We start from the raw sequence: 23,745 nt of genomic DNA on the forward strand, positions 1-23,745 counted from the left end.
GGGTGTGACTGCTGTCAGCACCCACAGCTGCAGCGCCTACTTCAAGAGGGAGCACTCTGGGGCACTAAGTCAGCGAGCCAGGTGGCCATGGGAATTTGGGAGGCACGCAATGTGGCGCCACACCAGAGCCACGTTGTAGGTTCCTCCCTCGCTGGACAAGCTGCCACCTGACCCGGCTAAGCCAGCTCACGACACTCTTCACAGACTATGAAGGGCCCAAGACCACCTTTTGGGAGTGAGGGAGGAGCTAAGCAGCAGTGCCCTGCCTCCTCTTCAGTCATGGGCAGGGCAGGGGCTGCGTGCCGCCTGAGAACACGGCATTAAGCAACAGGAAGTATCGGGGTGAGGCTGGGAGGAAGAAGCACCCCAGAAAAGGCCATCTGCTCAGGACCCCTGAGAGACATGGCTGAAGGATCAGAAGTCAGCATCACACAACAGCCCCTAGCCATGGGCACCGTACCTGGGATGTTCCCGAAGTCCCTGAAGATGCGGAAGTCTGTGTCGGAGGGGATGATGCCGCTCTGGAACACCTCCTGGGCCACCACGGAAGCAAAGGGGTGCTTGGCCGCGGACACGTAGGCCTGGACCAGCCACGGGTTCTCAGGGCCTGCGAGCAGACAGGGCAGTACAAAGCCAGGTTCACCTAGTCACTGTCACAGGCACTTTGCTGTCCGCTGGTCCTCACCTCACTCATCATCATGGCCAGGTTCCAGAGAAAGGTTGCTTTGTGAGTCAGGGTCCCCCACCCCTCCAGGCGCAGCTTGCGGAGCACGGCAGGCCCTGCTTCCCCCTCCCTCACATGCTCTCCAGCCCTGGGGCACCCAGGGTGTGGGGTGCCCTCCATCAAGACTCTAGCCCAGTGGTTCTCAACCTTCCTAATGCTGCGACCCTCCCTTTAATATAGTCCTTCATGTGGTGGTGACACCCAACCATGAAATTGTTTTTGTTGCTACTTCATCACTCTAATTTTGCTACTGCTATGAATCGGGCAACCCTGTGAAAGGGTCGTTTGACCCCCCAAAGGGGTCGTGACCCACAGGTTGAGAACCGCTGCTCTCGGCAGAGAGCTACTCTTCCTCTACCTGTCAAACCCCCCAGCACGCACGCATGCACGCACGCATGTGCGCACGCACTCGCCCTGGCAGGCCCCTGCACAACGCAATTCCCTCCATACTGCTTAGCACCCATTCTCCAGCACCTGTGGGCCTTTGCCCACCCGCTGCCTGTCCATCAGAAGTCCGGGTCCCCCCAACGCCCCCAGCCCTCTGGGACTGGACTGGGTGTCACAAACACAGACATCTAGCAGCTAGTCGGTCACTGTCCCTGGTGTGGCCTGGTCATCAGCAGGGCCGTTGGTAGGTCACTCAGGGGACCCAGACCATCAGGGGGCATTGCCTAAACCTTTCTTCAATGTTGCCTTCGACAGGAAATGTGGGATAAGGGATATGGAGGCAGTAGGTGAGGTGTAGGTACGCGCCTCAAATAGCAACAGTAACACCTTTTGAAGGGAAATTCAACAGCAAAAATGGCTCCAGACATCTGTCCACTGTGTGAAACTAAGGGACAAGTCAAGAAGAAACCACCAGGAGGGTCAGAGAAGGTTCTGAGCTGAATGATAGTGACACCTGCACAGAGCTCAGAAAGACATGAAGACGACGGGCACTGGGGAGCGTGGCATGGAGAGATGCCCTGCGTGGTGGCCCTGGCCCTAAGAGGGTGCTTCCCAGAGCAGAGCAGAGCCAGCAGCAGCTGCAGCAGCGTCTCCAGAGCTGGAGGAGGGAAAGGGGATGACAGGACGGGAAAGATCACCACCCATCACCACACACGTTCCCAGTCTCCTACTCTGGGCCCTTGGCGCCGTTTTCAATTCTTTACTCTGGAAGCACCACCAGTGCTCGCTCTCGCAGTCTGAACCACAATAACAAAAGTGCACATTTCTGAAGAGACAGGGAGGACAAGGTGAGCACACCTCATTGAGATCTCCGTGTCTCAGAACCTGGATTTCGGCCAGATGAACCCCTGCGAGGGGACTGGAGGGCTACCCGCTTTGGTGAATGAAGCAAACTGCCAAACTGCCCTCCAAAAAGGTGCCAACCTTCCTTCCCCCACAGCAGGAAAAGGCCTGATTCTACAGGCTCATGGTGGGAGAGAGATGGAGAGTCAACCGTCTCAGACACCCACAGGGGCAGTTCTGCCCTGCACCACAAGGCCACTATGAGTCAGCATCGACGGGATTTTTAATACACTCACAAGCCATTCTACTTACTTTTTGGCAAATTAATAAAATAATTTTTTTACTGTGATTTGCGATCACAGTTCTGATAAAATGTTGTTTGGTTTGGCAGGTTCTCAAAGAATTCACAAATGTTCACCTTGATCCAGATCCCTCAGAGGGGTGGAGGGTGGAGGAAGCAGGTCTGACCAAGGCCTCCTAGGAACTGGCCTTGGCCTGCTTGAGTCGGACAAGCAGAGGAGGTCGGTGTGGGCCCCACGCCATTTCCTCAAAGGGTTGACAGAAGTGTTTCCCAAAGTGGGGGATAACACCCCTTGGGGGCAGGGCTGCAAAAACAGACCCTGCACTTGAGCCTGGATCAGCCATGGGCTGTAGGATCAAAGCTCCTCAATGGCAGGGGTGCGCGAGTCTGCTTTTCCTGACAAGGGGCAGTCGGCCACGAGTCTGAGAACCATTGGTTTTTCCCAGGGTGGGAAGAGGTCAGAACTGGGTGCTGGGACAACAAAGGAGACATAAAGGCATGGAACTCAGAGAACATTCCAGCAGGGGCTCCACAAAGACGCTGGCTGCTCACGTGCAGCCCTGAGACTGGCCGTGGTGAGCAGGAAGGAAGCCAGTGGCCTCTGCTCACATGTTCCCTGGCTGCTTTTTGATCTGGCCGCGTCTGTGTTCCTCCCCGTCTCACAGGCCTGCCTCCTGGAAGTTCTTCTCACCAGTCAGACCGAGGCATGAAGAGCAGAGAGAGAGGTCGGGAGCTGGCACTACACTGCAACCTTGCTGCTTCTGACCTGGGGATGCTCTCAGCTAGCTGCCGGGAGGAGAAAAGCTGAAACATATGTTGGATGGAGCTGACTAGGTCCTCTTGGCTGCCCCTGTGGAGCACTCATCCTACGGAGAAGCTGCGCCCTCAAGTGGGATCAATGGCCAATGATCTGGGGTTTTTCCACAGGTTTGCCCTGTGAAGTCATCCTTAAAACGTGTGCAACACCATGTCTGCAAAGGGCGCTTAAATGACCTTCCCGCCTCACCTTCCTCTCTTCCCCGAGCCTGTCTCACTGCTCAAGACACTCCCCGCTCTCACAACTTCTAGCAAATGCTACCTCTCAGTGCTAACAACCAAAAGCCGAACTCACTCCCACCGCGTGGATGCCGACGCAGAGCGACCGTGCAGGACTGGGGTGAACCACCCCCAAGACTGTCACTCTTCACGAGAGCAGAAAGCCCTGATGAAATTTCTCCCCCGGAGCAGCTGGTGGTTTCAAACAGCCGACCGTGCAGTTAGCAGCCCGACGCACAACCACTACGCCACTGCGGCTCTTAAACCTTGCTAAAATTACACACATTCCCAACAGAGGGGACCATGTCAAGGGATTTCCCAAATCGTGTTTAGAACAAATCTAGGGGCTTTGAGTTCTGTTGGGGAAGATGACCGCTGAACTGACTCACGGTCCTCTAGTCCTGTTCCCCTGACAAAGGAGTCCCTGGATGGCTGTCAATGATCAGCGCCCTCGACAGCTCACCAAAGGGGAGGACTGAGCTCACCCAGAGGCACAGTGGAAGAAAGGCCTGGCAAGTCACTTCCAAAGCATCAACCGCTGGCCACACTGAGAGCTGTTCTCCTCTGCAGCACTCGGGGTGCCGGGAGTCAGACTAGACACAGAGGCTGAACTTTGGTCAAGTTGAAATACTTCCCAGGCTGATTATTACTGGAATTTTTTGATATTCAAATAAAGCCAACGAGTGTCATGTCTACGGGCCTACTGGGGGTAAGACAAAAAAGCTCACAACATGTCAGCCTGGCTAAGAGTTTCCGCTCCTAACATCCCAAGGTAACTGGCCCACCGCCCCTGTGCAGGGAGTGAGGGGGTGGTGGGGAGGGGGAGGGGGAGAATTACTTAGCACTCCACCCTGGCAATCAGAAATCTGTACTACAGCTCATTATCCAAGAGAAAGGTTACACAAGGTCAGCAGCTGCTCTGTGGCAGAAAGATGAGGCTTTCTACTCCTGCAGCGCTTCACGGCCTCGAAACCCCAGGGGTCTTCCGTCCATCATGAGTTGGAACCAACATCTTGGCAATGAGTTGGAGTATCACATTTTGCAGCCCACCCCCATCCCCCACCAGATCAGTTTGCCAACCTCCGCCCACCTCATACCCACATTCAAATCCTGCTGTGCCACCTCTCAACTGTGAGCCCTTAGGCAGGTTACAATCTCTGCTCCCCCGTTTTCTCGTCTGCAAAATGGGGGCAAGAGCAGTAGCTGTCCCTCATGGTGAATAAGCACTGCACAAGAGTGCCAAGAATGTAGTTCTCTAAGGAAATGTTTTCAACCAAGACAAGTTCAAAGCATTTGAAGCTTTAAAAAGAAAAAGAACGTACATTTCGCTAAAGAGCTTACTTGAGTTCAAACATGTCCACTCTTACAGAAACCAGAATGGCATTAATACATGTAAAACACAGACTCGCATACCTGTCTGGAAGACAAGCTCTTTCCCTCCGACGCCCGCTGCCTCCAGGTTAATGAACGCGCGGACCAGGCTGGCCCAGGGGTGCTGAGTAACGAAGCCATGGCTGGCCTAATTAAGAAAAGAACATTCAGGTGAACCACCTTCAGCGGCCAGTCTCTGCTGATTTCAGGGCAGGGTGGCTCTCTTGATGAGGCTTGGGTCAAAAACAAACAAAGAAAGCTCCCAACTCCCTGCCATCGAGTCCATGCCCACTCGCAGTGACCCCGGGCAGGGGAGAACTGCCCCTGTGGGGGTGTGAGGCCCGAACTGTTGATGGGAGCAGAAACCCTCCTTTCTCTCCCTCGGTGGGGCTGGTGGGGGTGAGCTGCTGACTGGCGGTGAGCAGTCCAACGCGTAACCCACGCCGCCACACAACCAGCACTTCTTCTCCATGGCTCTCCACACACTGCACACTGGCTGGGGTGCCGCCTGGCACGCAGAAGCAAGCAGGGAGGTGCGTGTGGCGGGAGCTGTCAGCCTCCATGCGTGCCCTGGTGCAGCTCACGCTAGAGCTTTGGAAAGAACCTGAGGTGAGTAACCGAGTCACCACGGAGCCTTTTAGGAAGCAGATGCTGCCAAGACGATCTGCTCTGAGCGAGCGTTCGGCGCAGGCCCTGCTGCTGGAAGCAGCTGTAGGCTTCTTCCTGTAGGCCCAGGTCCCATCGTCTGGCTCCTGCCTGCTACTTCTGGAGGCTAACGGGAAGGGGCTGTCCCCACCACGGCTGTAGGCACAGGTGAGGACTGAGGGTGGGGCAGCCTCACCTGCAGGACATTTTCCTCGGCGCCATTGAAGAGAAAGATGATGGCGTGGTGCAGGGCCTCTGAGGACGTCGACAGGACCCGGAGGACCTCCAGCATCACTGAGCAGCTGACCGCGTCATCGCTGGCACCTTGAAATGACAAGAACAGGCTTGTGTGGCGGCTCTGGAGCTGTCACGGTGGCAGCTGGGAAGAGGGTCTCCTGCAGCACATGGGGGTATGCCAACTTGGGTTCTGCCTGCTGCGCCAGCCAGAACACTCGGGTGCCCAGGACCTTGCAGGTCCACTGCAGTCGTCCAGGAACATGTGCAGCAAGCCGGCCAGGAGGACCCCCAAACTAGGGCTGCCAACTGCCATTCTGATCCTTGTTCCAATCCTTGGGATTTCCTCCCCCAGAGCTCCCGGCATCTGACAGATGCCTGCCTCCTCCCTCTCTGCAGCTCCTCCTGCCTGTGCCTTCAATTCTGCAGATGAGTCACACTATATATAGGGGGTCGTGGTCCAGGTTGAAATCCCTGGCGTGTTTCAGGCTTAAGGATATGTAATATTTCCAGTTTAAACCCGTCGTGTTTAAGGCTTCTCCCAAAAGACCATGTTTAAATGGTCAAAAGAACCCCCCCCCAGGTCACAGCAGTTAGATACAGGGGCAGGGGACCTAGCCTTGGTGCTGTCCCGGGGTGGGGGTGGGTGGGTATGGTCACATGGTGTCCCTGCCGCCTGGTTTGGGAGCTCTCTGTTATAGGCGAGGTGTCAATGTGACTTCGATGCTCTGGCCGGTCACAGGTGGTTAATAACATTTACGAATGTCTCTTAGGGGAGGTGAGGAATGGTAAATTACCATGTCAAAAAGGAAAGAGTCTTCTTAGCTACTCAGACCGCTGTGCTAGAGTGGCAGGAGCTGGGGCGTGCTGCGCGAGCCAGAGCAGCAGTCTGCTGTCAGGACTGCGTGAGTCAAGCACAAGCCTGGGGCCTGGACTGAAGGCGGCTTCCCTCCTCCCTGCACACCGAGGGCAGGCACCGCAGAGGCCACCACGCTCACTGGGCTGTTGTGACAAGCCACCTATAATCAAGGAGAAACCAAGGGCGTGTGTTCTCATTCCCGCCCAGCAGGAAGGGTGAGCAGCTGTCCATGAAAGCTGCCGCCTTCCAGAAGGCAAATGCAAGGTTTCATTTTGTGTTTTTAACTTGGAGGCTGTTCTTGTGAAATGAGCAGGCGAATGCTCCAACTGAAGGGCAGGTGGGAGGTTAGGCAGAAATCCAAGGGACCTGAGGAAGGGCTGCAATCTCCTTCTGCCTCCTTCCCTGAGCATTCAGGAAGCCCTCGTGTTCACCTGTCCAGGCCAAGGGTCAGCAGACGTTAGAGATGAGGAGCCACTCCTGTAGTTTTACAAACAAGCGACATCACCATCACCTGAACATCCCACATCCCCTAAGTGAAACTATGATGGTTTGATTTTCACGGTCAATTTGACATCCGAGTCACATGCACACACGGCTCTGGAGCCCGTTTGCCGACCCCTGGTCTGCACTAAACCATCGTTTCTCTCCCTTTGTCTTAATGGAGGCCGGTGTCCTCAGTGGGAGCACCAGCAGGGTCAGACATCCTCCAAGACAGTGGAGGCGTGAGGGCAATGTCCGGAGGGGCTGGTCGCTAACTGCCACTTCCTTGAGTTTAGAATTCACCCTGACGTCAGAGGCACTCCCTTAAACAGACCGCATCTCTTCGACCAACACCCAGGAACCTCACAGCCAGGGAGAGCTCCGGCCTCCCCGGGGGACACATTACTCCCAGGCGGTGTCAGTTTCTGAGTCTCGGATACCTTACTGAGAACTTCAAACAAAACAAAGTCCACTTCTGTTTCAATTTGTTCATCCAACGGGGCGGGGCCATGGGAGGAATGTGTGGGAGGCCTACCTGTCACCCTGGACCCGACAGACATTGTGGTTCGTTTAGAACTGGGCTCGAACGGCCCACCAGAGTCCTTAGCAGGCTCCACCTGGCGCAGTATTTGACTCTTCAACAGGTGCAGACGCATCTTTCTCATGGGGCTCTGACGTCACCACACTGCTTACAGCCTCCAGAATTCAAGCACCGCAGGCATGGACCGGGGTACAGGGGAGGGAGAGTGGACACTTAGTTCACTGCGGCTTTGAAGTGACCCCGGCTTCTCCAGCACGCTGGACAGTGTTCCTGGGTTTCCGCTGATGTGCGGACAGTGACTTCTGAACAGGAAGAGACACCAGATGCAGTTGGCAAGCTCTTTGAAGACGCTGACGATGGACAACTGGGCCACACTCCTGAGGTCTGCTGTCCATTCCATGTCACTCTAAATCAGAGGTTCTCAGCCTTCCTAACGCCGCGGCCCTTTCACACAGTTCCTCATGCGGTGGTGACCCCCCAGCCATGATTATTTTGGTTGCTACCTCATCACTGTCATTTTGCTGTTATGAATGGTCGACCCCTGTGAAAGGGTCATTCGACCCCCAAAGGGGTCACGACCCACAGGTTGAGAACTGCTGCTCCAGATGCTCATATTAAGCTCACGCGATCCAGTGTGGTTACTAAATAATAGTAAACAGCAAAGCGTGTGTGTTTTTGTGCACGCCAGACACCGTTCTCAAATTCTCGCTTCACTGACTCCTCAAAGCTACCCCATGAGGGAGGTGTCATCACCCCCGTCTTAGAGATTAGAAACTGAGGGGAAGTGACTTGTCCAAGGGAGCACGCTCCCTACCCACAGCACCCTCCTACTGTGCGTCCTTTCCAGTGCAGCTCGGAGGACCAACTGGCCAGGTGGCCCAGCAGCTGGCCCAGATCTGCCTGTGATCGGCGATCATCAGCTAGTTTACTTCTGCGTGGAATGAGGGGCCGAGCCAGATGGCCACTTCTAAAGAGCGACTGCAGGCTGCTCTCCTCTACCCACTGCCATCAGCTCAAGTTACACTCTAACTACCTGAGTGTTTTCTTCTGAGATATTTGTTTAAAAAAAATAAAAAAGACTAAGTTCCACTTAGGGCCTTTCGTCCAGCAAGTGCCCACTCCGCCAGGCATAGTCCTGAGCATCAATGTTCGATTTGGGCCGAAATATTTTCAGAGTGGTGGGATTGTGAGGTCCTCTAACAGAGTGGCAGCCCAAGTGGACCCAAATCCCCTTCACGGGTCGAGAGCTACCCCTGGAGAGTGTGCCTGTCCTTTCTCTCACTATCCCCTAAAGCCTCCCCCAGCTCCAGCCAAGAACATGTGTGGCGTGGCAGCACCTAGGCCAGGTCACAGGCGCACAGGCTGTCTGGGCTACCACTTTGCTCTATCACACACCAGCCTGCGGGCGCCAGCGTCAAGCAAACAGAGAGGGCGCTGGAGAAAGAACCCAGTGGGGTTAGAGCCTAAGCCAAACGATACAACTCTCGCCGCCCTGCCTTCAGGCAGGATGAACCAAAGCTGCCCAAGAAAGCAGAGCCCTGAGGTTCCCTGGGGGCTGGACTGACTGCACAGACAGTGCATACCTGGTGAGTTGGGCACCGAGTCAAAGTGGCAGTTGGCCAGGACCGCGTGCTGGGCTCCAGCCTGGGGTTCCAGCTTCACCACGATGTTGGTGATGTTGTCGTAGTAGCTCGTAAAGCCCCCCAGGAAGTCGATGCTGAAGGAGCCCGTGGGCCGCTGCACGTCCACAGAAATCTTGTGGGCATCGCTGCTCTGCTGCTCCAGCAGCTGGATCTGCTCCAGCAGGTAGCGCACCGTCAGGACCTCGTTCTCGGGACTTCCGGTCGTCCTGGGCCCTATGGAGGTTATGTGCTCCAGATAATGCCTGGGCGGGTCAGAGCGAAGAGGCGCGGGCTCAGTTAGACCCACATGACTGAGCCCAGAGGAGCTTTCCCCGGCACCCTCCCTCCTTGCAAAAAAAAAAAAAAAAAGTCAAAAAACAACAAAAAAGGTGTCTTTTTCTGACTTCTCACATATTCAAAAAAAGATCAAATAAAAACCTAAACCTGTGGGCGATAAGTTGGGTCCCCCTTGTGCTAGAGTAGGGCTTTCCCTTCAGGTTTTTCTTGGCTGTCATCACAACAGATTACCAGATTTCTCTTCTGTAGTAGGCACCAGGGGGAATGGTGCCGGCCAGGAGCCTTCATACATACAACGGCTATCTCTCACCGGTGCACATAACCTGTGAAGATCCCTTGGACAGTTCCCATCGGCACACTGGGCCTCCCAGGAACGCCGCCCGCCCCAACCAGAGAACCGCAATCCCACATCAAACCAAGAGAGAACTAGGGATGGTGTTCCAAATGCATGATTGAGGGCTTAGGCAGAATGCAACTGAGCAAGCTGCAGGAGGGTCACCGACTGGCTGCATGGGTCCCTAGCAGAAGACAGGATGCACAAACATCATTAAGGTTAACATGCAAAAAGAAAAAAAAACCTGGACTGTAAAGAGTAACCCCAGCCCCTACTGTGTACACACCAGACCTAATAACTTCAACCAGGGCCCCAAACAGACTTTTGTTTTGGTGGATTTTGAGCTTTTGTGTTTTGTTTTTATAAAAAAGGAGGAAGGGAGGGTTGTGTTTCAGAAAGGAAAACAAACTTTCAGCGCTATTCACCCAGAGAAAATGTTTTCAATACAGTGGCTGAAGAAAATTTTCTGCTAGCTTCTGACACTTGGGCCTCATAAATCTTCGGTGTCACCGCCTTTCCTAACACACTGGCTGATCGTTTCTCTTTCCTTCCAGCGAGGAAAAAGGCGCTCTGGGAGAGTGGGGGTTATCGGGGGCTGTGATCCACATGGCTGACAGTTCGAAGTCACCAGCATCTCCGGGGAAGAGAGACTAGACTTTCTACTCAACAAACATCTACAGTCTTAGAAAGCCATGGGCGGTAGGGGTGGGGGTGTCGTCGCTGCGAGTCAGCACTGACTCGATGGCAGTAGTGAATTTGGTTGTGGAGAAAAAGTCAAACCTCACCCAGCCACCAAAGCGGGCGCCAAGGGCACAGTGCAGGGATCTGCGAAGTGGTGAAAGGGTGGTGGCATTTTGAGAGGGAGGTCTTCCAGGAGATGCCTTAGCATCACACTGGGCAATGGGATACCCCTGCCCCTCTACATTAAAAACCACTGCACTAGCCCTCCCCGACCCCCAATGGCGAGTTTCCATGAAACCGCTTGGTCTCCTGCCCTGAGGGCCTAGGCCAGGTGCAAGGTGGAAGTGCCTCCGAGGACGGGCGGACTCCCCGCGCCGGCCAGGCATCCGCAGGCGGGCAGAAGGCGCCCGCGCCGCGTGCTACCCGGGCCACTCCAGCCCCGCGTCCGCGGAGGGGCGTGCGGGCCACGCGCGCGCGACCGGCGAGCCCCGGCGGTCCCGCAGGACTGGGCTCCCGGCGCGGCGGGCCGGTACCTGGCTTGGCGCGCGTCGAACTCCCCGCGGCTGCCCGCCGGCCCGCGCAGCACGAGCTGCTGCAGCGAGAGCTGCACGAGCGTCCGCAGCGCCAGCAGGTAGAGCAGCAGCCCCAGCGCGGCGCGCGCCTCCGACAGCCCGCTCCCCGCGCCGCCGCCGCCCGGGCTCCGCTTCCGCGTCCTTGCGCCGCCGCCGCCGCCCGCCGCCCGCGGCTCCGGCGCCCGGGCCTCCCTCTCGGGCTGCAGCGCCGCCGACGGGCCTTCCCGGTGCTCCCCGGCGACGCGGTGCCGCCTCACGGGGGCCGACTCCGAACCCCACTCCATGTTCACGACCGCCGCCGCCGCCGCCGCCGGCCAACCGCCCGGCCCGCGACAGCTCCGGCGCCGCGGGCGGCCGAGCGCCTCCTAGCGAGCGGACGGCGCCTGCCGAGGGCCAAACTTGTCCTGATTGGCCGGGCGCGCCCGCGCGGGCCTCCGGGGACCGCGCCGCCCGCCGCCGGCGCTGAGGGCAGGGCGGGGAGCGCGGCGGCGGCAGCGGGCCTGGGCCGCTCCGGCGCCGGGTCGCGAGCGCGAACGCGCGGCCGAAACAAAGAGAAAAGCGGAAGGTGGCTGTGAGGACCCTGCTCGGCGCGCTTAGTGCCGCCCAGGCGCTGGCGGGGCGGGGCTCACAGGACCCACGCAGAACCCCTCCCGGGGGACGGACACCAGAGAAGTGGGTGAGGGGAGACGTCGGACAGGGCGAGATATGACAGAATAATAAGTTATAAATTATCAAGGGCTCATGAGGGGGCCGGGAATGAGGAGCTGATGCCAGGGGCTTACCGGAGAGCAAATGTTTTGAGAACGATGAGGGCAACACATGTACAAATGTGCTTGACAGGGTGGACGGCTTGTGACGAGTTGTACGCGGCCCCAATAAGATGATTTAAAAAAAGAAAAGGGGAGGAAGCCCGTGAGACCAAAGGGGCAATGTCCACCCGACCCATCACCGCGCTCCTAGTGAGGGGCTCTGGTGGCGCCGTGGGTTAAGCATGGGGCAGCTAATGTCCTGGTTGGGGGTTTAAGCGCACCAGCGGTTCCCAGGGAGGAAGTTGAGGCTAATCCGCTCACCAAAAATATCCTATATAAACTCTGGGAAACTCTCAAAGGGTCGCCGTGAGTCTGAAGTGATTGGATGCTTCTTCGGTTTGATGTCTAGCCTCATCACCAGGAAGGCGTGAGTCAACCAGGGCAGTAAGCACCGATGAAACGATGAAACGCACAATATTCCTCTGGTTCCTTGAGGCTTCCCCGCCCCCCACTTTCATGACCCCAGTCCTGCCTTTCACCGCAGGTGAGACCAGAGTATGTGCACAGGTATAGATAAAAGATAAGAGCTGCGGACACACGGAAACCAGGAACAGGAATGGGAGTAGCAATGATACCAGGAGGGTTGGGGGAAGGTGGGGAGAGGAAGGGGGAACTGATGGTAATGATTGGCACATACCACACACCACACTCCCCTTGGGGACAAACAACAGAAACCGTGTTGGGGGAAACAGTACTTGATGTATGATATGAAAATAATAATTTATAATTTATCAAAAGGACACGAGGGGTGGAGAGGGAAGGGAAAAAGGAGCTGATACCAAGGGCTCAAGTAGACAGTAAATGTTTAGAAAATGATGGCAACATATGTACAAGTGTGCTTGATACAATTGATATTTGGACTGTCATAAGAGCTGTAAGAGCTCCCAATAAAATGATCTTTTCATAAAAAATTTTTTTTTAAATAAGCTCACTTGAATTACCAAAAATAATTATTTTTTAAAAAGAGTGAGGGCTGTGAAAAAGGATGGAACAGGTCCTTGAGACGGCCGAGGCTGCTGCTCTAAGTAGGGCGATGGGGGAGACCTCTCCGAGGTGACATTTGAGGTGATCAAAAGGAGGACCGGGAGGAGAGCGAGTGTTCCAGGCAGAGGAAAGAGCGGAGCTGTGGTGTTCACAAGAAGCATCAGTCGGGGCTGTGGCAAGAGGAACTCAGAGAAATGGGCAGGACTCGGGGACAGCGGTGCCCCTTGACAACAGGTGTGAGTGTGGTGAAGGCAGAGGTGGCTTTGAGCGGTGGAAAGACATGCTCAGAATTCTATTCTATCAAACTACTCAGGTTCTCATCCTAGGCTATGGACATACCGAGATAATAATAGCTCATAAAAGGCATTGAACTGGTTCTGCGGGTGAACGGTTGGAAGCCAATTTTGATCTGTCCCTTGATGTGAAAAGTAGGCGCCGGTAGTTTGAAATCCGTGCCTTGTTCTCACCCCTCAGTTCAGGTCGCCTGTAAATAATGGGACAGTCATGGGTCATTGCAGGGGAGGTGACTCACTGGGCTGGTCAGACCTTTGTACTTACCTAACTCATCCCTCCAGCACGGCAAAATAGGCTCTAGAGTGATCAACAGCAAGAGAGGTAAGCTGTCCCAGGTCCCTTCTGTTTACCAACCCACCTCTGTGCCAAGTCAATTCCACCTCACAGTTGCCCCATAGGGCGGGGCAGCATGGTTTCCTAGGATTTCTTCACCTTGAAGTCTACAGGAGCAGACAGTCTCCTCGTTTTTTCTGCAAAGAGGCTGGTAGGTTTGAACTGCTCATGTTGTGGTTAGAAGCCCAATGTTTCACCCACAGTGCCAACAGGTCTCCTTAAAAAATACAGGACAATCTAGCTCAGAAGCAACAAAGCCCACATGGAAGAAGCACACCAGCCTGTGTGATCACGAGGTGTCAAAGGGATCCCGTATCAGGCATCATCAGAACAAAAAATCATATCATTGTGAATGAGGGGAGGGCAGATTTGGGACCCAATGCCCATCTGTAGGCAACTGGACATCCCCTTACAGAAGGGTTGAGGGGAGGAGACGAGCCAGTCGGGGCAGTGTCGCAACGATGAAACATACAACTTTCCTCTAGTTCTTAAATGTTTCATCCTCGCCCTCCCACCCCACTATCATGATCCCAATTCTACCTTACAAATCGAGTAGACCAGAAGATGTACACGGGTACAGATAGAAACTGGAAACACAAGGAATCCAGGACAAATTATCCCCAAAAGTACAAATGTGCTTGACACGATGGATGTATATATGGATTGTTGTAAAAGCTGTATGAGCCCCCAATAAAATGATTTTTTTTAATGCAGGACAACCAGAAGTACCGAGCACTCTGGCTGAGTGGATTCCTACTCATAGAGATGCCATATAAAATATCTGAGTCTAAATCTCTACCAGAGTGGACATTCTTGACATGCTCCCCAAGAAGCCACTGGTAGACCACCACGCCTTTCTCTAAGGCACCTCAAAGGGGACTAGAACCTATGACCTTTTCTTGGCACCACCCACCACATGAAGAACACCAACATCCTCACAACTGGACCCATAGGTAACATCTTCATAAACAGAGAAGATTGGAGTTGTTGGGAAGGAGGGAAAAAAGAGGAGCTGATACCAAGGGCTCAATTAGAAAGTAAATGTTGAGAAAATGATGACAACATATGTACAGATATGCCTGCTACAATTGATGTATGGAATGTTATCCTTCCACCCCCCATAATGTGATTCTTAAAGATAAATAAATACATAAAAAGATGGGAGTTGTCAAGTATTTCATTTGCTTGGATCCACAATGAGTGCTCATGGAAGCAGCAGTCAAGAGATCAAAGAACACATCGCAAGAGGTGAAGCTGCTGCACCAGACCTCTTTAGAGTGCTGACAAGCAGGGAGGTTCCTTTGAGGACTAAGGTGCGCTTGACCCAAGCCATGGTCCTTTCTGTCTCCTCATAGACATGTGAAAGTTGGACATTGAACACGGAAGACTGACGAAGGATCGATGCGTTTGAATGATGGTGCTGGAAAAGAAGGTTGAAAGTACCACGGACTGCTAAAAGACACACGCACCTGTCTTGGACGCAGTACAACCAGAAGGTTCCTTACAGGCAAGGATAGTGAGACTTTGTCTCACAGACTTTGGACATGTCAGGAGAGACCAGTTCCTGGAGAGGGATGTTGGCATTGAGGGGGCAGTGAAAAAGAGGAAGACCCTTGAGAAGATAGATGGACATAGTGGCTGCAACAATGGGCTCAAACAAGATCATTTGTGAAGCTGGCTCAGGACTGGGCAGTGTTGCTTTTCTTAATTGCACATAGAGTTGCTATGTGTCTGAACTGAACCAACGTGACAGCTACCACCACCACCACCACGGAGTTAGAAAACACGTCTGATTGCATTGCTATTGGAATCCAGCTTGCTGTGCTACCTTTTCTCAGATTCAGTGGGAAGGATGTGGCCTACTTTCAGAAGAATCTATATCTGACTTTCAAAGCCTTTTGGCAACAAATGGGGTTGAGACTATTCCTTGGAGGAGAATCTGGAATTAGAACCTCTTCCTAGATTACCCACACCCCCACCACCAAAAGAAGAAGAAGAAAGGAAAAAAGATGAAGCAAAATTCAGCTTGCATGTCTACTTTTGTGTCTACTCCTAGATGCTGTTATTACTAATTATGATGACAGGAGTGCCATCGTTGTGTCTTCGCCTTGAGTACCTCTCAGGGTCTTCCTATGTTTTGGCCTGTTGACATGCTGTGCTGACTTCCCTTTATTGTGTCCTGCCTTTCTCTTCACCCAAGTAAATACGTGTCTACCTACTCTCTAATTACTGATTCACCTCCCCCCAAACTCAAGTAGAATCCATTTAAACAGTCACCTTCTTAACCTATCCTGAAATGAGGCCAATGGGATATCATGATTAAGACTCAAAATGAGCAAGGACTCTTTCAACATAAGAGAAGTGGGGAAAAAATTGTAAAAGGAAAGATCATATCTGTACTACACAAAATGGAGAACTTCTGCACGCGCACACACACACATACACACACACACAGAGACACACACACATCCCCAAAATGCCAGTCGTATCCTGATGGGCAACAGCTACACCCCTGCCAATTGATGGTCAGGAGACTTTAGTGATCTCTAATGTTCTGACCTTACACATTCTATATGGTGCTGGCCAGGAATGATGCCAACTAGACACTCCTGGGTAAGGATAGGGGCAGAGCTCAACCCATCAATTGGATCACAGCCTGATGACACACCTCCTTGGTTTCATAGGCCTTTTGGTATAAGAGAGAGAGACCAGACCGAGCAGGGTCAATGTCTCTTTGGCCCTTCACCTGCTGCCAGAGATGGATCTTGCATCTAGTTCCTCTTCTCCTGTTGCATGGCCTGCTGATCCCAGGAGCTGCCAGTGGACTCCTGAGGGTGGATTCATTCATCTGATTCCAGACCTCTGCATCCACCAGCCTGTGCTCCCTGCTGTCATCCTGCTTTCTGTTCATCAGCTTACAGGAGTCAGGAGAAACTTGGCTTGAACTTATTTCTGCAACTGTGGAAGCCATTTCTTGACACAAATCTCTTCTTTTTAAAAAAAAAATCATTTTATTGGGGGCTCATACAGTTCTTATCACAATCCATCCATCCATTGTGTCAAGCACATTTGTACTTATCTTGCCATCATTTTAAAAACATTTTCTTTCTACTTGAGCCCCTGGTATCAACTCATTTTTCCCACTCTCTCCTCCCTCCCTCACAAACCCTTGATAATTTATAAATTATTAATATTTTTGTCATGTCTTACACTGTCCAACATCTCCCTTCGCCCACCTTTCTGTTGTCTGTCCCCCAGGGAGGGGGTTATATGTAGATCCCTGTGTTCAGTTTCCCCTTTCTACCCCACCTTCCCTCCATCCTCCCGGTATCACCACTCTCATCACTAGTCCTGAGGGGTTTATCTGTCCTGGATTCCGTGCTTCCAGTTCCTATCTGTACTAGTGAGCATGCTCTAGTTTAGCCGGAATTGTAAGGTTGAATTGGGACCATGATAGTGGGGGGAGGAAGCATTAAAGAACTAGAGGAAAGTTGTATGTTTCCTCATTGCTACACTGCCCCCTGACTGGCTCATCTCATCCCCACAAGTGTCCCATGTTTGAGCCCGTCGTTGCAGTCACTGTTTCAATTCATCTCATTGAGGACCTTCCTCTTTTTCGCTGCCCCTCCACTATACTGACCATGATGTTCTTCTCCAGGGATTGGTCTCTCCTGACAACACTACTCAGATCAGGTAAAACAGAGAATTCAGGAGAACAACACAAGTGTAAATTGACAAAATAAACCATTAGAAACCATTAAAAAACAAAACCTAGCAATTCATAAGATTAACAATAAAATACCAGAAATAAGTAATCCAGTAGAAGGACATGAAAGTATAATTGAATCTGTGAAGAGAGAATCAGTGAATACAGCACAAATATAATTGCTGTCTTGTAATTTCTTGCTATTAATTTGTTTGAGGAACAATTAGGAAAAAGAAGAAAAATCAGGAAAGCCTAAGAGTTATGTGAGACACTCTTAAGAGGAATCATTTAGTGTCATTGGAACTCCTCAACTGAAGGAGAAAGAGAGGAGGCAACACATACAGAATTGTGGAAGATTTATTGCCAGAAAACTTCCCTAAGAACATGAAAATTATTCACGCTCTCATTCCCATTGAGATCCAGTACAACCCAATTCAAAGTAACCCTTTGTAGACTGTCTGAGGTTGTAAATCGTTACCGACAGCCTCATCTTTCTCCCACGAAGCAGCTGGTAGTATTGAACCACCAACTTTGTAGTCAGCAGTCCAACTTTTACCAACAATCCTATGAGGGCTCTAGAGAGAAGCAAATTAGAACTGTAATGAGATACTATCTCACCTGTGCAAAAAGTGGCAATGGTCAAGATAACAGATAAATGCTGGTCAGGTTGTGAGGGGTGGAGGTGGGAGTCTTGCACAGTGCTTATGGGAGTGTAAACTTGTCGAACTACTTGGAAATCAGTATGGTACCTTCTCAAAAAGCTGGAAATAAAATTATCTTATAAACCCAGCAATCCCATTTCTAGGTAGTAGCCTAGAGATATAAGAACAATGATACAAACATATATACTCGTATGCATACCTATGTCAACTGTAGCATCTTTCACAATAGTAAAAGACTGGGAACAGCGAAATGCCCACTAATAGGTAAATGGATGAACAAACAGTGCTACATCCACACCAATAGGACACAATAGAACTGTAAAGAATGAGAAGTCCACAGAACGACTGTTAACATGGAGGGAACTAGAGAACTGTATGCTGAGTGACATAAATTCCTCTCAGGAAAACAAACATTGTATAGTCCCACTATTATAAAGAATGGATATATACATAGAAAACAAAGGTTTTTGATGGTTACCTGAGATAAGAGGGAGAGAGAATTACTTTCTAGCGAGTAGTTGTTACTTTAAGTCATGGGAAAGGCAAGTCTGAATATAAAGTCAACACAACCTGAACAAGCTAAATAAAGGTAGTAAAAACAACAACAAAAGGAAACTCACTACCATGAAGTTGATGCTGACTCATAGTCAGCAACCAGATAGGATAGGGTAGACTTGTCCCTGTGGGTTTCTAAGATGGTAATTCTTTACGGGAGTAGGAAGCCCGGTCTTTCTCCCAAATAAAGGCACTAGGAAATCTTTATTTAAGAAAAGCGATAATTTCAATAAAAGGAATAATTTTCCAAATATGTAATTTTGGTAAATGTTACATATAACATATACAATTTTGTTTTAACAGTAAACACAACCAAAAATATTTGTGGTTATATGAGTAGATAGGGATACATATATGTGCATAGAAAGGCATATACAAGTAAATACAACATGCATGTATAGGTACACCTGTAGGCATATGTATATACACATTTATGTGTGCTGCATACATGCACATATATGAGATATATGAGATATAGTAAGCCGCATAGGGGCACTGTTATAGAGTTTCCCTAACTGATTAGAAGCCTTGGGGCCATAGGGTCAGTGGGCAGCTTAATCAATTCACATACTTATTTCACAAAGATTATGCTGACCATTTTTGACTGGTAAGTTCCATTTAGGATCTTAAAGTAAAACAGAATGGTGCTTCATTAAACAAATGTAATAGAAATATATGATCCTCTAAGTCAGCAGTTCTCAACCTGTGGATCGCGACCCCTTTGGGGTGGAACGACCCTTTCACAGGAGTTGCCCAATTCATAACAGTAGCAAAATGACAGTGATGAAGTAGCAATGAAAATAATTTTATGGTTGGGGGTCATCAAAACACGAGGAACTGTATTAAAGGGTTGAGGCATCAGGAAGGTTGAGAACCACTGCTCTAAGCTCTCTACTCAGGATGTACCCCAAAGAAATAAAGAATAAAATCCAAGCAGATATATGCACACCCATGCAGCATTTTCTATAACAGCAAAAAGATGGAAACAAAGCCTGCCTGTGGAGGAATGGATTGATGAACTGTGGTACATGCACACAATGGAATGCCGTGCGTCTCTGGAAAACAATAACGAGACTGTCAAACCCCTCACGACATGGACTTCTTGGAAGGCATCGTACTCAGCAAAGTTAGTCAATCTCAGGAAGACAAATACTCCATGACACCATTATTCTAAATGAAAAAAAAAACATGAAAAATGGTTTCCAGACCCAAAGAAGCAGAATTTGAAAGCTATGACAAAGTTATGGAAGATGAGGGAATGGATAGAGAGGGAAAGAGGAAGGGTGCGGGGCGGGGAGAAGAAGGAGAGGGAGGAGGCAGAGGAGAAACAGAAGAATTCAAAGAACAGAAGGAGGAGGAGAAATGGGCCACATATATGGGGGTTCACTGGGATGCTGTCATTGTTCTGATGAGGGGACTGTACAGCTATGTTTTGTCAGTTTCCCTGGCATGGTATATTCCACAAATCAGAGCAAGCGTGAGAAAGGGCACGCCCTTCAAAAGCCTCCAGCGTCTGTCCTTCCCTGTGAGAGCGAACCACTGGTCTGAGGGGTCACCGAAGGAGGGAAAGTCACATTGAAACGGACTTCAGTGCTTTTGTAGCATAAAGACCAGTTTCAAATACACATTTTTTTAAGCTATGGGCAGCCATTTAAGATATAACTGTGGATCCCTACTGGGACAGTGCCAGAGAATGAAGCAAATCAAAGGCTCAACAACAAACAAGCAAAACCCCCAAACCAACCAAACCATTAGTTCCTGGAACCATACATAGCCTTCTCTGCCTTGAGACCAGAAGAACTAGAGGGTGCCCAGCTATTATTACCAAACTGTCTGACCAGTGACAATAAAACAGCTGTTCACAACCTGTGGGTCATGACCCCTTGGGGGGGGTCAAACAACCCTTTCACAAGGGTCACCCAATTAAAAACAGTACCAAAATGAAGCAGCAACAAAAATATTTTGATGGTTGTAGAGTCACCACCACATGAGGAACTGTATGAAAGGGTCACGGCACGAGGAAGGTTGAGAACCACTGCAATAGAAGGTCTCAGACAGAATGGGAAACTAAAACAAAACCCAAATTCCTAAAACAGGCGTGCCTACTTGACCAAGAGAGACTGGAGGAACCCGCAATCTGTTACCCACTGTAACAGATCCTTTGAACATAGAACTGAAGCAAATCCCAGAGATCACTTTTCAGTGAGTTATAAAATTAACATTAACTCACTCACCGCCATTATTTCCTACTCTTAGTGACCCTGTAGGACAGGGTAGAACTGGCCTCTGTGGGTTTCTGAGACGGCAACTCTTTATGGGAGTAGAAAGTCTCCTCTCCCTCAGAGCAGCTGGTGGTTTTGAACTGCTGACCTCATGGTTAGCCACACAATATGTGCTCCTTTAAACAATCAAGTATATGAGACCAAACAGTTCACATTTGCCCAGATGCAAAGATGAGAAGTCGGGGAGCATAAATGGACCAGGATCTGTGGAAGTGGAACAGACAGAATGGAAATCATGAGAATATGCTGACACACTGAAAACTCACCAACCACGGGAGAACTCACCTACAAATTGCTAAGTGGGAACCTAATTTTTTTAATCGTTTTATTGGGGGCTCGTACAACTCTTATCCCAATCCATCCATCCATTGTATCGAGCACATTTATTCATTTGTTGCCCTCATCATTCTCAAAACATTTGCTTTCTACTTGAGCCCTAGGTATCAGCTCCTCATTTTCCCCTCCCTCCCCGCTTCCCCTTCCTCATGAACCCTTGATAATTTATATATTATTATTTTGTCATATCTTACACTCTCCGACATCTCACTTCACCCACTTTTCTGTTGTCTGTCCCCCAGGGAGGAGGTTCTATATAGATCCCTGTGTTCAGTTTCCCCTTTCTACCCCACCTTCCCTCCATCCTCCCGGTATCACCACTGGTCCTGAGGGGTTTATCTGTCCTGGATTCCCTGTGTTTCCAGTTCCTATCTGCACCAGTGTACATGCTCTGGCCTAGCCGGATTTGTAAGGTAAAATTGGGATCATGATAGTGGGGGGAGGAAGCATTAAAGAACTAGAGGAAAGTTGTATGTTTCATCATTGCTACATTGCCCCCTGACTGGCTCATTTCTTCCCCACCACCCTTCTGTAAGGGCATGTCCAGTTGCCTACAGATGGGCTTTGGGTTTCTACTCCGCACTCCCGTGGGAACCTAATTTATGGTATACATTTTCACCTAAGTCACAATACACTGACTGATATTAGATACGTGGGACACTCCCTCCACACATAAGAATAAGAGAAAGGGCAAATATTTTCTCCAAGTGAAGTGCAGGCTCCGTGTCAGAGGAGATACATTTGTTAATTGCCATCAAGTGGATTTACATGCATAGCAACCCTACGGGCAACAGAGCAAAAGCCTGCCCACCCACCCTGCGCCATCCTCATGGTCATGGCTGTGCCCAAGCCATCGATGCAGAAACTGGGTCGGTCCACCTGGGGAGGGTCTTCCTCTCCACCAGGTATGATATCCCTTTCCAGAGCCATGTCCAACGTATGTGAGGCCAAGTTCTAAGAAAGATCTTGCCTCCAAGACAGATTTGTTGATTGCATCCTCCTCATTAATTTAATAACCTTTATTCTAACAACCTTAATGTAACAACCTTGATGATAAAGGTGGAGAGAAATAGAAAATAGTGATGCGACACAATGCAATGAATTAATCCTTTTTTTAAATCGTTTTATTAGGGGCTCATACAACTCTTATCACAATCCATACATATAGCAATTGTGCAAAGCACATCTGTACATTCATTGCCCTCATCATTCTCAACAATGACTCAATCTTAGCTCAAACCAAAACCTCACTCACGGCCAGCAAATAGACGCTGCCTTATAGTGACCCTCCAGGACAGGGTGCAGCCTGAGGGTTTCTGAAACTGTGACTCTGTACGGGAGTAGAAAGCCTCCGCTTTCTCCTGCAAAATGACTGGTGGTTTGAACTGCTGACCTTGCAGTTGGAAGCCCAACCTGTGACCACCAGACCACCCGGGCACCTTGAATATTAAATATGTCCGAGGGAAACGATGGAAGCAGTGTTCAGCACAGATGATTTTCATTTCTTAATTTGCTTAGATATTTTCTCACATTTCTCCTGTGAGACCTGCCCAAAGGTGAGCTCAGCCACCCTGTACAACACTGTCACTTTAAGACCCCACAGATGCCGGGCTGGGGATTGACACTCGCTATCAAAGGGCTAATGAATCTCTGGGCTCTGCTTCTCAGAGGCGTTTTCCAGGCTGAAAAGTTGAGAGGAAAGATGGCGAGATTAGCCGACTGCTCCTTTTTTTTTTCAGAAGTCAGGAGATGTTTCTCTGAAGGATGATCATTCTTAAAATTCATCGTTCTAGAAGAGGACTTGGAGCATACGCGGTTTGTGACTGGATTTCAGCTGTAAAGTCTGTGGTCACTGTTGTTGAGAACAGAACACGCACCCAAGCAACAGTGTCCACTCTTCACCCACACTGCTAGCTTCTTCGGACTGCGACCCGTCTCACCGAGTGCTTTGCCAACTTCTCCCCAGCCCGGCCCTCACCCCACTTGCTTGCACATGCCGTCCTTTACATTTTGAACTCTCCTCCTCCTTTTGCTCCCCTTCTAGCACGTTCCTGATATTTGAGGGAAAGAATTCAGAACCCAGAAGTCTGGACTGATTTGAAGGTCACCCCCCCGGGCTGTGTTTGTGCTTCTCCACAGGATTTCAGGGATAGGTGAGTTAGGACAGGGGGTGACTCAGCAGTGTGGGGGCTGGGCCCGGGGAAGCTGACGCCTGGGAATTTGCTGCAGACCGGGGCTGGGGTGTTCCGTCCGCTAAAAAATTCATGGGCATAGTGCTGCCAGCGCTCGGGGCAGCGGGGCATGCACATCGGACACCGGCTCTTCTCCAGAACCTGCTCTAAGGAGTCCCCCCCTCCCCCGCAGGCTCGGCCTGGGGCCAGTTGCAGTGGCCTTGAGTGGAGTGACCTTCTTCAGGTCCTGGCTGGCCCAAAATATCCCCTGCAGCGGCTGCTTCTCCAAGATGCCCAGACAGAGGAGGCCCCAATAGTTCCTGGGTGAAAATGGCAACAGCTTCTCCTTGTGTCACCTGAGGATCACCGGAGACTTGATCCAGACAAAAGCGAACAACTCCTGTGTCTGACCCACCTATAGAAACAGACCCTCTGGAGGCAGGGCCCCCAAAAAAGTGATTTCCTGATGTTACGGTTAGCTGCCTCTGTACGGGTTTCAACCCGCCACTACCCTGTGCACCGCAGAACAAGGTATTGCCCTGTCCAAAACCATCATCACCATCGCTGGTGCGCTTTGAGTCCACTGTGTATGTGGAGGCACTCAAGGAGAGGAATCTTGTGGTTACACACTGGGCTGCTAACCCCAAGGTCCACAGCTTGAAACCACCCAGCGCTACGCTCGAGAAA

The 23,745-nt window shown here is 50.8% G+C and overlaps 1 protein-coding gene across 1 annotated transcript in view; it reads right to left on the reverse strand.

Moving 5' to 3' along the window:
* The window catches only part of ERMP1 (endoplasmic reticulum metallopeptidase 1), a 34,436-nt gene extending 23,180 nt beyond the window's left edge, over positions 1 to 11,256 (reverse strand). Inside the window, exons 1-5 of the mRNA XM_075559895.1 lie at positions 10,888 to 11,256; positions 9,004 to 9,305; positions 5,503 to 5,630; positions 4,704 to 4,809; positions 461 to 607 (exon numbers count right to left, since the gene is read on the reverse strand). Coding sequence (XP_075416010.1) covers positions 461 to 607; positions 4,704 to 4,809; positions 5,503 to 5,630; positions 9,004 to 9,305; positions 10,888 to 11,210 — 1,006 coding nt within the window. The 5' untranslated portion in view covers positions 11,211 to 11,256. The remainder of the gene's footprint in view (positions 1 to 460; positions 608 to 4,703; positions 4,810 to 5,502; positions 5,631 to 9,003; positions 9,306 to 10,887) is intronic.
* Positions 11,257 to 23,745: the final 12,489 nt, after the last annotated feature.

The sequence above is a fragment of the Tenrec ecaudatus genome, chromosome 10, assembly GCF_050624435.1.
Source record: "Tenrec ecaudatus isolate mTenEca1 chromosome 10, mTenEca1.hap1, whole genome shotgun sequence".
In the NCBI taxonomy this organism is placed as follows: Eukaryota; Metazoa; Chordata; class Mammalia; order Afrosoricida; family Tenrecidae; genus Tenrec; species Tenrec ecaudatus.